The 12,688-nt window shown below is 45.3% G+C and overlaps 2 protein-coding genes across 7 annotated transcripts in view; one reads left to right on the top strand and one right to left on the bottom strand.

Moving 5' to 3' along the window:
• STAB1 (stabilin 1) overlaps window positions 1-12,688 on the top strand; it is a 1,212,756-nt gene that overhangs the window by 1,008,273 nt on the left and 191,795 nt on the right. The gene's annotated exons all lie outside the window — the stretch shown is intronic.
• LOC146797242 (uncharacterized) lies at window positions 459-6,467 on the bottom strand. Of its 6 annotated transcripts, XM_085624213.1 has the most exons (5): window positions 6,236-6,370; window positions 5,459-5,524; window positions 2,186-2,237; window positions 1,046-1,408; window positions 459-751 (listed from the first exon to the last, which is right to left on the bottom strand). In XM_085624213.1, exons 3-5 carry the CDS (start codon window positions 2,230-2,232, stop codon window positions 592-594), a joined length of 570 nt encoding a protein of 189 aa, XP_085480339.1. In that variant the 5' UTR covers window positions 2,233-2,237; window positions 5,459-5,524; window positions 6,236-6,370; the 3' UTR covers window positions 459-591. The 6 variants fall into 6 exon arrangements, 3 of the variants coding, with proteins under 3 accessions (XP_085480339.1, XP_085480337.1, XP_085480338.1); XM_085624211.1 differs by lacking the exons at window positions 5,459-5,524; window positions 6,236-6,370 and adding an exon at window positions 6,373-6,467; XM_085624212.1 differs by lacking the exon at window positions 5,459-5,524 and having other exon boundaries at window positions 6,236-6,384.

Genomic DNA, 12,688 nt, shown 5'->3' with positions numbered 1-12,688 from the left:
ATTCTTTTTGGCCTATTTTAATTCTTATAAGAGAATTAGATCTCCTTTTAATCTATGCATATCTATAATTGTGCCTTTTTACTAAGTGGTTTAGGCCCTTTGTGTTAAGAGAATATGTAAATTATTAGTGGATGCAGACATGTTGAACTGGTGAGGAAGATTGTAAATACCACCAGAAACTACATTTCCTTATTCTTGGTACGGAAATATAAAGAAAACAACTTGAAGTAACATTAAAAGAATCAAACATAATGATCCCAAAATAGAAAGCAAGATAAGAAGGTTGGACAATAATGACTCAAACATTTCCAATGACACCAATCATGATGAAGAACCGAAACAGTATTCCCCTCCATCCCTAACCCCCCACCCTCCAACCCCGCTTCACAGAGATTAGTAAAGTGAGGAAAGAAGGAGAAAGACTCCATCAATGAACATTTTATTCAATCATTGCTGTTAACTATGCCAACTAATTGTCAGAACCCACTGTCATTCAGTCATGAACAAGAAGTCAGTGAATGTATTTGTCACGCCCCGCCCCACAGAACAGAGGAGTTCAGTACTGGGGTTTTAACTTGAGATTTTATTTTCCTACGGACAACTGTCCTCTGGTACAGAAAGAGGGATCCCCACGAGGGTGGTCTCAGGTAGGGAGGGGTCTCCTTGAGTTGCTGCTGGGCTCCTCGACCGTCTTCGGCCTTCCTGCGTCGCTGTTGATCGGTTCCGCGGGCGTGGTCCTGCCAGGCGTCCCCTTGGATAAACAAGAAACAACAGGACGATTAATACCCGTCCTTGTTCCCCTTATAGGTCTAGAAGTGGTCGGGGTTGTCCCTCCTTAGTCCCTCTAGAACAAGGGTTTGTGAGGTTCCGTCGTCCCCGGGCCCTTTTAGTCAGGTGAATCCCGCTGGAGATGGGTTACAACCTGCCCCTGCACTGCCCCTTCGTTGCCTTACTGGGGGGGGGGGGGGTTTGGCTATAGTCCTGAGTAGGACATTTGTACGTGCCACCAACCCACGAGGGCCCTCCCAGTTTCTCCGCTACTTGCCTGAGGCCGGGACCCGGTTTCTGGGTCCCGGCTGCTTCGTCCTTGCGTCCTTCCTCGGGGCACGTCCCAGGGTAGCCTCTGGTTGCCGCCGTCGTCTCTCCTTTGCCCCTCTCCTCGCTCTGGTCCTCACTCCGCTCCTCTCTCTGATCCGCGCTCTCGCTCTGCTCCTCGCTCGGCTCCTCGCTCTGGTCTGCGCTCCACTCCTCGCTCTGGTCCGCGCTCTCGCTCTGCTCCTCACTCTCGCTCTGCTCCTCACTCTCGCTCTGCTCCTCACTCTCGCTCTGCTCCTCGCCTCCGCTTTCCTCTTTCCGGCCTTCCCTTCCGGTGTCCACATCCGGCGCTTTTGGGTCCTTCAAGCCCCTCCTTTTGGATGTGAGTAGCGTTAGTACCGGCAGTAGCGGCCTGGTGCCCCCGGGGTCAGTCAGCGACTCGCCCTTGTCACAGTATTATTCATAAAATCCCTTGCAGTGTAAGACAAATGGGGCTAGGTAGTGCAAGGAGAAATTCCAAGATGGCTGCACTCAGGAAAGGTCAGCAGTCTAGTGCATCTCCCTGCCCCCAGGTGCATCCATCGGAATGTCCCAGAACGTTGCCTCTGGAATCTCGCACTTCACCTCAGATTCCAGAGGATTAGGCAGCATATCTTGAAGCGGCGTGAAAGTTAGTCAGGGTAGAGGCGTTGAGGCTTCGTCATTTCTGAAATGTAGTGCATTGTGTGCAATTCCTGAATTCAAGTTCCTGAGAGTCTTCTGACTAAAGTAAGACTGTTCCTTGATTTATTTGTGGCAACTGCGAGTTTAGAGGTTTAATTATGCACAAGGGAAGTCTTGTGAGGAACCTTATATTGTGAGCACGAGAGAATTGGCACATTTTGTTTAAAAGCACATGTTATTTTACGGAGCTTCTGAGTGAAGTTAAAAGCCTAGGGTTTATTATTTAGTTTTACAAGGTGAAAATTCTGTGTTTGCATCAGAAGAGCGGTATCGAGTTACCAGCAGTTGCGTTTGCTTTCTTTTGACTGAACAAGTATATTTAGAGGTTTAATTAAGCAAACAGTTTATTAGCAAGTTCAACAGACAAGAGGTCAAAGGTTATTGCTTGAATTATGAGTTAACATTACAGGCTCACAGGAATACTTACCCACGGCTTAGTTTATATCTGAAGTTGTAGTGAAGCCTGAGTTTCATTAGTGCTGTAAAAGAAAACAAATTCAAACGTCAGAGAAAAGAATTACACTTAGTGGTTTATATAAATACAAGGAAAAAAAGGAGAGTTGCTTGAGGTAAGAATAGGAGCCAAAAAAGTTAAAAGAATTAGAAACAAAGGATTAACAGAGATAATAATGGGCTCATTTTTCAAACTGAAGAGAAAATTAAAATACATAGCAGTTTTAATAGAAGAAAAGCAAACTCCTTTTAGAAGAGAAGCAGTAGTCAAGTGAAAGCAAAGTGGGTAATACTAATATAGAGAACTGGAGCTTAATGATTAGGAATGGTAAGAGTAATATATATTTAACACCTGTATTACAGCTTCATCCAAAGAATCAAAAAGAAGACTGAGAGAGTAGGACGAGAGTCCGAAGAGGGTGAAAGCATGGCAGTCTCTTCTCTGTCCCATACCCCTTTCCCCTTGAGGGTTTCTTGCCGAGCAAGTATGAAATTTGGCTGCGGGAAAGTCTTGGAGAGGCATTGGGATTAGACGTCATTCTACTCCCTTGCAAGTGGCCTAAAGGTGCTCTGACACTAATATCTTTTCAGAGAAATACTACAAATGCATTGTTATAATGTCATTTAACTTGTACACCACTGGAACATTTGCTTCCTATACTATATAACATATGTCACATTCTGAATGTAAATTGGATGTCAAGAAATAGATTTAGCCAGATAATTTTCAAGTATTGATCTGTCAACTGTTTTCAATTACGCTGAATACCCTTAATGAGACACTCAAAGATTCAGGTCATATATCCCATGTGTAATTTTAAAGACTAGTTGGGTAAATATTAACTTATTTGAGGAGACTCCCCATGGAGTGAGTATCCATTTCAGAGCCATCCAAGTCATCTAGAACTTTTTTGAGCTCCATGTTAATTGAAAGCCACATGCGGAGATCTTAAAATGTGCCGGACCTGTGAAAGAAAATACAATGTGTCTGGCTCTTAGTCTAGGTCTCCAAGTCAAAAAACTCTTTCACAAGTCTACAGTAGCCTTGGAGTCATGTGGTGATACATAGATTTTCCTCCCCTCCCAGCGAATATGATTATTTTTCCTCCTATGTCAAAGAATTATATCTGAGAGGTTTACATATTTTGGGCCTTGGTGGTTTCACTCAGGGTGGTAGTTGAGTCGGAATCCTATGTGCTCTTGTCAATTCAAATTCTTTTTAAAAAGAGAATTCCAATCATTTTCGGTATGCAAGTTTCCAAGAAACATTTGAGGGCATCATGTACTTTTCCTTCTGATCTTTCGGGGATCCCAGATATTTATATACTACTGCATCTGTTTTGGACCTCCAAATCTGATGCTGCTTTTTGAAGATTGAGTGTTGTAGACATCATCACAGTGAGAGTTTTCACGATCTTCCAAGGTACTAATTTTGTTATCTGTTTCTGCGGTTCTGCTATTTATTTGTTGAACCGTCGCTATCATGGATCAGATGGCATCGCTTCGGCGTTCATTTTAGTTGATATTGCTAAATCATGGACTTCCTCTAGTTTCTTATGGCTAATCTCCATTGAGGAGGGGCTAAAAAGCACTTCCGGAATTGTTGGTTCTGCTTTAGAACACTTAGATCCAACCTTTGGATCTTTTTTAGCCAATTTACTGTGAACAATATCACATCAGTTATCGGTTGTTAGAATTCTGATGTCACCCTCAAGTGTAGCAGTAAAAGAGACTATTGTATGCAATTCCCTGCTATATATATATAGACCTGTGTCTCCTACAGCCCATAGGGTAGGTGGCACACAGCTGCATATAACTAGGATGAGATGCTGGTAGGTTTGGATGAGCAGTAACACAATCCTGCTATAGAAGTAGACCTATTACAGCTTTTGTTGGTACTTTGTGGATGTAACTTAGTGCCAACATGAAGTAGGGATTCCTATTAACATCACTGGTACTGGAAAAATGAGTTAATTGTAGGATTTAATGCTGCAGACAGGCACCATGTGATAGAAGGAAAAGGGCTCTCTGTTGGTAGAATCCTACCAAAAACATACAGAATTACTGTTTCAATAAAATCCTCTGGAACTAAATACACGGCAAGAGAAAGTCAATCTTGTATTGATATTTTGCAAATCTCAGCATATTTAGCATCTAGAGTTTGTAAAAAGCTTTTTAGATGGGTGAAATAGCCTCTGTAGATATCCTACCAAATCTAGCCCATCTACGATGTTGGTTTAAAAAATTGGCAATTAAATAATAAATTTAGTCTGCTTCGTAGAATCTTGTATCATACAGTAGTAATCTTATTCAGTGCACATATCTGCAGTAGAGGCTCCTAGTAACAAGTCAGCTTCTGCAAAACGAGAGTCCTCGCATCAGTAAGCTCTCTCTCCGGGAGCTAATAAAGCTACAAAAGAGGGACCCTGCGTAAGTTAAATAAGTGAGGAAGTAAACAGGGAAATGAAAATATCAACAAAACATACTAAACTTCCTACACGTATATGATTCAATAGTAGGCAATATGTCCATATAATAGGTCACACCCACAGACCAAAAGTGTACAAAAAATAAGTTAATTTATTATATCATTTTTCATTTTCATGATGTTTATATATCCATTTTTCCCCCATTTTTCTTATATATAGTGCAAGGTAAATGACAATGATGGAATAAAACACATCCTGACCCAGCACACAACGTAATAACAAAAGTCAATAAAAATAGCAAAACATGGAGGAAACAAAAGTCTACAGATAAGAAAGAACAATGAAAATGTTACAAAACAATAAATGACAAAACATAATACATTAGACAAATACTATAAAGTAAACAAAAGACAAGCGCCGATGCGCGTTTCGGAGATCCCATGAAAACTCAACAAAATCCTTCTTCAGGGGGCATAGTATGGGTCTTTTATGGAAAACAAATTAAATGTTCATTTCCAACGTCATTTAGTTATGGTGCCGGGGTTTGTTCAATATTAAAAGACTGTTGGTCTGTGGGGGAAAAAACATAAGATAAATATCTAAGAGTTACATAGCGCTGGAGCTGAATGAGAAAAGGGGGGGTGACCAATCTAAGCAATAACGACAAACTATAAACCAACACCAAGTAAAGTTGGGTAGGCATGAAAAGGTGTGGAGGTGAAAAAATGAAATGAAAAACCGAAAAGTGAAATGAAAATGAGATTAGTATAAGTAGAGCCAACCACCACAAACTCACAGATATACATTGATAAACATACTTAGAACTGGATCCCATGCTCGAGATAGGGCCTGGCCAATGTATAACTTCTGAAGGGTACTCGCAGCTTGAATGAACAGAATTGGAAGGAGGGAAGGTCAAGCAATCAAAATAACGAAAAATTAACAAAGCCAGAGTGCCTAATGAATTCAAGAGTTGCAGATCAAAAAAAACGCTAAGTAGTTCCTACTATCCATTTAGAGAGAACAAACTAAGTATACAGATGAATGAAGCTACAACGATTCAAAGTGTCATAGGAGCAGTCAGTAATCAGAAATGAATCTCAAAAACATATAAGAATATCCAACACAACATACGAAGAAATCCAATATTAAATATTAATGGAATCAATTAAAATTACTGAGGGTAGATAAAGCAAAAGGCAAGAAATGCAAAACAACAATGGGAATAATCAAGTGGCAGGGAAGTTGAATGACGAAAAAATAACTCCGCTAAATAAATAGTCCCGCTAATAAAGAAAAATTGTGCCCCTCAAGCGACTAAGAGACTAATGATCTCAACCTGAATATATCCCCAGAAGTCCATAACATGGTGCTCACATAGCTCAAAATGGCACACTAGGCGAGGGATTGAAAACCGAGGTGTTCATATGGTTGAATTGGGTCCAAGCCATTAATATATATAAAGAAAAAATCGTTCTGATCAGTAAGCGGAATGATAAGTCCACCTAGGAGTATGGAAAAAATCATAAAGGGCTATAGTAAACTACTTTACAAATATTAGATATTCATGGATAAATATAGAGCCGAGTACTCACTTGCAGATTACTGTATCTCCACTATTCTCACTGTAGTTAATGGAGTGGTGTTAAGGGATTAATGGGCCGGTTCAATGATCGTAGAGTTCCGCGAAGTCGATTTAAAAAAAAAATGGCACTGAAGGTGGAGTGCTTACTGATTGAATTTCGTCCAGGATTCAAAAGTTCCGCTACCGGCGGCGTGAAACCTACAAGCATACGGGTGCCGATAAGGCGTTCTCCTTATATGGCGCATCCAATAGGATGAAACCAGCCACTCGGGTAGTTAACGATGGCTAGGGATAGAAAAAGGACTACAGAAGACTACTCCAAGAGAAAATGTATGTACCGTGAATAACAAGGAACCAACGGTCGCCATATTGGGTGAAAAAGGGGGAAACGAAATGCGTACAGGTAGAACGGTCAAGAATAAATAATTACAAAAAAGAAAAAAGAGAAGCAATAGCATAGCCGATTCAAAAGCAATACAGAGGATGGTCTCCTAAGGAACCTAAAAGGAGATATACATAAAGATGTGCTCGAATGATAAAACGAGCGGCAGCAATCCAGAGAAAACCTGAAACCAAAACGCCCTGCTTCATATGAGAGCATTCTCCCAGGGCAAGGATTCATTAAGACCCTTTTCGTATGTTTGTAGGGTATAAATCCAAAACACTTCCCTTTTACGTCTTAAGGCATCAGTGTTGCTGTCATTGGGAGGATTGGTATGTTCCAGAATAATCCAACGGAAATCTTTCGTGGAATGTTTGGTTTCCACCCAATGGGTAACCAAGGGAGCCCCAGGGCGTTTATTATGAACAGCTGATTTATGTTCGCTGAAACGAACTCTGAACTCCCTACTGGTCTCACCAACATAACCCTTCTCGCATGGACATAAGATGAGATAAACTACATTGCTTGTGCGGCAATTTGTCATCTCCTTGAATGTAAAAGTCCTTTTACCCCATACAAGTTTGTTAGAAACAATTGCGAATTCACAAGCATTGCAATGGCCACATTTGTGTGTGCCCATAATTGGATTGGCACCAGTAATGGATTTCTGGACATATGTGTCACTCTGTGGCTCTTTGGCTCTAACCAGAGCGTTTCTCAGATTGTTATTGCGACGAAACGCAAAGGTAGGCTTAGCGAGAGTACTTTTATGGTTATCAGAATTAAGAATATGCCATTCACTGTTAATTATTTGTCTAACTTTGTGATCAATGTTAGAATGAGTGGTGACACAAACCAATTTGTTATCGGTTTTAGTTTCTTTATTCTGTAATAATGCTGTTCTGTCATAGTACTTAGCCCTTTTGTAGGAGTGTTTGATGAGTTTAAAAGGGTAGCCTCTATCCAGAAATTTCAATTTAAATTGTTCAGCATGAACATCAAAATTCTGTATAGTAGTACAATTCCTGCGCAAGTGCAGGAATTGGCTAAACGGAATGCTATCCTTTTGACTACGTGGATGATAGCTGGAGTATTGAAGAAGGGTGTTCTTGGCAGTAGGTTTGGTATAGAGTGAAACCTCTATTTTTTGATCAATAACTTGGATCCAGATATCCAGGAATTCGATTTTAACTTTGCTAGTGTTAGGACTGAATTTAAGGTGGGAATCACAGAGATTGATCCATAGTATACATTCCTCAAGTTGTTCATCTGGGCCTCTCCAAATAAAGAAAATATCATCGATAAATCGATGCCAAAGGAGTAAGTTCTCACTAAAGGGAGCAATTTCGTTGAAGATAAACTTAGCTTCAAACTCTCCCATAAAGATATTAGCCACATTGGGCGCGCAGGCAGCGCCCATGCTGACTCCTTGTATTTGTTTGTAGATGTTTCCATCAAATTCGAAATAATTTTCCTTAAGAACAATGGCCAGGCATTCCAGGACAAACAAGCGGTCACATTGTCTGTTTCCATTTTCCAAAGTGCTCTTGACCGCTTCTAAAGCCTCTTTTTGGGGGATATTAGTATAAAGGGCTTCGATGTCCATCGAGACCAGAGTGTCGGTGTAGGGATGCCCTCAATTTTACTAATAAGATGTCCCGTGTCTTTGATGTAGCCCAGAAGGTTGGATGCCGAAGGTTGAAGGAATACATCCAGATACTTGGAGAGAGGCTCAGTGAGGGACTCAATAATAGAAACAATGGGTCTAAAAGGAGGTAAACTCTCTCCGGGAGCAGCCATGTATAGCAAGCGCCTCATCCGAACAGGGACTGCCCAAAAATTCAATGCAACGAACGGGTGTTAAAGCCCACTCTCCACCTGCTTCTCAGGCCTGTAGCATTCTACTGTGAGTGCCAGCGGTATGAAAGATCCATGTTCCTGCTTGGCATGCAGCGTGCTTTCAGGATACCACCAAACGAAGCACACCGTTTAAGTGGCCATGTCCTCCGAGTTGTGGCCGTGCCCCGATATTCCCCTTAATGTTTAACCCCAGAGTTAAATCTTCCATCCAGTGTGCTACTTCTGATTAATGAGTGAAATGCTGTAACAGTAACAAACTTAGACATCCAGCAGGGTATCCTCTCCAGATTCATAACTTTGAAAATATTGGTTTCAGGTTTGGCTCGGCATGCTCGTTTTTTTTTTATGTAATAAAAAAATTAATTGCTTGTTTTTCCACTTCTGTTTATTATTATTTTTAGAATGACATTCAAAAATATATTTCAAATTTAGTACAACAAAAAAGTGATTGTTACTTAAAATGTTGTTCCTTTGGGCACTGAAGCCAATTTTTGCCAGATGGCTTTATGCAAACATTTTATATGTGTTCTCTTTAGGCTGCTAAATTATACTCGTGGTGGGGGTGAGACGGGCGATCCAGTTATGACTTAGGGATATTATCTTCATTTGAACTATTGCTGCAAGTAATTAACTTGCTTCTCCAGCAGGGATTCTTCCTAGTATCATAACTGTAGAATACATGTCATAGTGACAAGCCCAGATCACCTAGGATGGTGGGATGTGGAGTTTATTGCCTAAGTCAATGTGCGGGAGATCCCTGTCTCACATGATGTCAGCACTAGATTGTGAATCCAAACAATAAGGACTGAAGAAGTTGTGAACACGCCTGTAAGTCCCAGCCCTTCAAATGTTTCTCAAGTGGATTGTTATGTAAAGGGATTGTTTCATTGGTTTTGGTGGTTCTAGAAAAGGTAGAGAGTTTAACTTATTAGTTAACATGAAAATCTGATATCACCTGAGGCAAAATCCATGGAAATGTTACTAGCACCACCTTGTCAGAGTGATAAGATGTACAGGTTTCTCAGCAGAAAGAGCCTAAAATCTACATACTAGAGGTTTCAGAGCTCCCCCAGAGCCCACCTAGGTGATCCAAAGCTCCACCAGAGTCCATCCCAGGAATCCAGAGCTCCAAATGTGCCCGCCTTATGAGTTCCGGAGCTCTTGACCCATGCTCACATTGGAGAACTTGAGCTCCACCAGAATCCAGCTAGGGATCTAGAGCTCCAGCACAGTCCTCCTAGCGTACCCAGAGCTCCATCCACCGGAGCCTTCAATGAGAAGCCAGAGATCCACAATACCCACCTAGGTGAACCAGAACTTCACCAATGCCCACCTAGATGATCCGCAGATCTGACCAATGCCAATTACTATAATAGCCCACAACATATAACTCGAACTCCAAAGCGGGCTTGAACCTCTTTATTCAGCACATACAGCAATGCTGCTTCCTTCTTCCGATGGCTCTTTACCATGGACTTGTGTATATTCCAAACCCTTTCATCCCTGCTCAGAATTTCCATCATACATTCCATCTTATATCCTTCACATTCCAATCCACCTTACATCACATTACCACAATTACGTGATCCAGAGCTCTCCACTGGAGCCCACCTACTGGATCCAGAGCTCCACCTTGGCCTTCCTAGAGGGTCCAGAGCTCCACTGGAGCCCACCTATGGGATCCATAGCTCCACTGGAGCCCACCTTCGGGATCCATAGCTCCACTGGAGCCCACCTACTGGATCCAGAGCTCCACCTTCGCCATCCTAGAGGGTCCAGAGCTCCACTGGAGCCCACCTACGGGATCCAGAGCTCCACTGGAGCCCACATACGGGATCCATAGCTCCACTGGAGCCCACCTTCGGGATCCAGAGCTCCACCGTAGCCATCCTAGAGGGTCCAGAGCTCCACTGGAGCCCACCTACGGGATCCAGAGCTCCACTGGAGCCCACCTACAGGATCCATAGCTCCACTGGAGCCCACCTTTGGAATCCAGAGCTCCACCGTAGCCATCCTAGAGGGTCCAGAGCTCCACTGGAGCCCACCTACTGGATCCAGAGCTCCACCTTAGCCATCCTAGAGGGTCCAGAGCTCAACTGGAGCCCACCTACTGGATCCAGAGCTCCACCTTAGCCATCCTAGAGGGTCCAGAGCTCCACTGGAGCCCACCTACTGGATCCAGAGCTCCACTGGAGCCCACCTACGGGATCCATAGCTCCACTGGAGCCCACCTTCGGGATCCAGAGCTCCACTGGAGCCCACCTTCGGGATCCAGAGCTCCACCGTAGCCATCCTAGAGGGTCCAGAGCTCCACTGGAGCCCACCTTCGAGATCCAGAGCTCCACCTTAGCCATCCTAGAGGGTCCAGAGCTCCACTGGAGCCCACCTACTGGATCCAGAGCTCCACCTTAGCCATCCTAGAGGGTCCAGAGCTCCACTGGAGCCCACCTACGGGATCCAGAGCTCCACTGGAGCCCACCTACTGGATCCAGAGCTCCATCTTCGCCATCCTAGAGGGTCCAGAGCTCCACTGGAGCCCACCTACGGGATCCAGAGCTCCACTGGAGCCCACCTACGGGATCCATAGCTCCACTGGAGCCCACCTTCGGGATCCAGAGCTCCACCGTAGCCATCCTAGAGGGTCCAGAGCTCCACTGGAGCCCACCTACGGGATCCAGAGCTCCACTGGAGCCCACCTACGGGATCCATAGCTCCACTGGAGCCCTCCTTCGGGATCCAGAGCTCCACCGTAGCCATCCTAGAGGGTCCAGAGCTTCACTGGAGCCCACCTACTGGATCCAGAGCTCCACCTTGGCCATCCTAGAGGGTCCAGAGCTCCACTGGAGCCCACCTACGGGATCCAGAGCTCCACCTTCGGGATCCAGAGCTCCACCTTAGCCATCCTAGAGGGTCTAGAGCTCCAGTGGAGCCCACCTACGGGATCCAGAGCTCCACCTTAGCCATCCTAGAGGGTCCAGAGCTCCACTGGAGCCCACCTACGGGATCCATAGCTCCACTGGAGCCCACCTTCGGGATCCAGAGCTTCACCGTAGCCATCCTAGAGGGTCCAGAGCTCCACTGGAGGCCACCTACGGGATCCAGAGCTCCACTGGAGCCCACCTACGGGATCCATAGCTCCACTGGAGCCCACCTTCGGGATCCATAGCTCCACTGGAGCCCACCTTCGGGATCCAGAGCTCCACCGTAGCCATCCTAGAGGGTCCAGAGCTCCACTGGAGCCCACCTTCGAGATCCAGAGCTCCACCTTAGCCATCCTAGAGGGTCCAGAGCTCCACTGGAGCCCACCTACTGGATCCAGAGCTCCACCTTAGCCATCCAAGAGGGTCCAGAGCTCCACTGGAGCCCACCTACGGGATCCAGAGCTCCACTGGAGCCCACCTATGGGATCCATAGCTCCACTGGAGCCCACATTCGGGATCCAGAACTCCACCGTAGCCATCCTAGAGGGTCCAGAGCTCCACTGGAGCCCACCCACTGGATCCAGAGCTCCACCTTAGCCATCCTAGAGGGTCCAGAGCTCCACTGGAGCCCATCTACGGGATCCAGAGCTCCACTGGAGCCCACCTACGGGATCCATAGCTCCACTGGAGCCCACCTTCGGGATCCAGAGCTCCACCTTGGCCATCCTAGAGGGTCCAGAGCTCCACTGGAGCCCACCTTCGGGATCCAGGGCTCCACCGTAGCCATCCTAGAGGGTCCAGAGCTCCACTGGAGCCCCCCTTCGAGATCCAGAGCTCCACCTTAGCCATCCTAGAGGGTCCAGAGCACCACTGGAGCCCACCTACGGGATCCAGAGCTCCACCTTAGCCATCGTAGAAGGTCTAGAGCTCCACTGAAGCCCACCTACGGGTTCCATAGCTCCACTGGAGCCCACCTTCTGGATCCAGAGCTACACCTTAGCCATCCTAGAGGGTTCAGAGCTCCACTGGTGCCCACCTACTGGATCCAGAGCTCCACCGTGGCCATCCTAGAGGGTCCAGAGCTCCACTGGAGCCCACCTACGGGATCCAGAGCTCCACTGGAGCCCAACTACTGGATCCAGAGCTCCACCTTAGCCATCCTAGAGGGTCCAGAGCTCCACTGGAGCCCACCTACTGGATCCAGAGCTCCACCTTGGCCATCCTAGAGGGTCCAGAGCTCCACTGGAGCCCACCTTCGGGATCCAGAGCTCCACCGTAGCCATCCTAGAGGGTCCAGAGC

This window comes from Triturus cristatus, chromosome 9 (assembly GCF_964204655.1).
Source record: "Triturus cristatus chromosome 9, aTriCri1.1, whole genome shotgun sequence".
NCBI lineage: Eukaryota > Metazoa > Chordata > Amphibia > Caudata > Salamandridae > Triturus > Triturus cristatus.
This window is presented reverse-complemented; position numbering and strand designations above follow the sequence as displayed.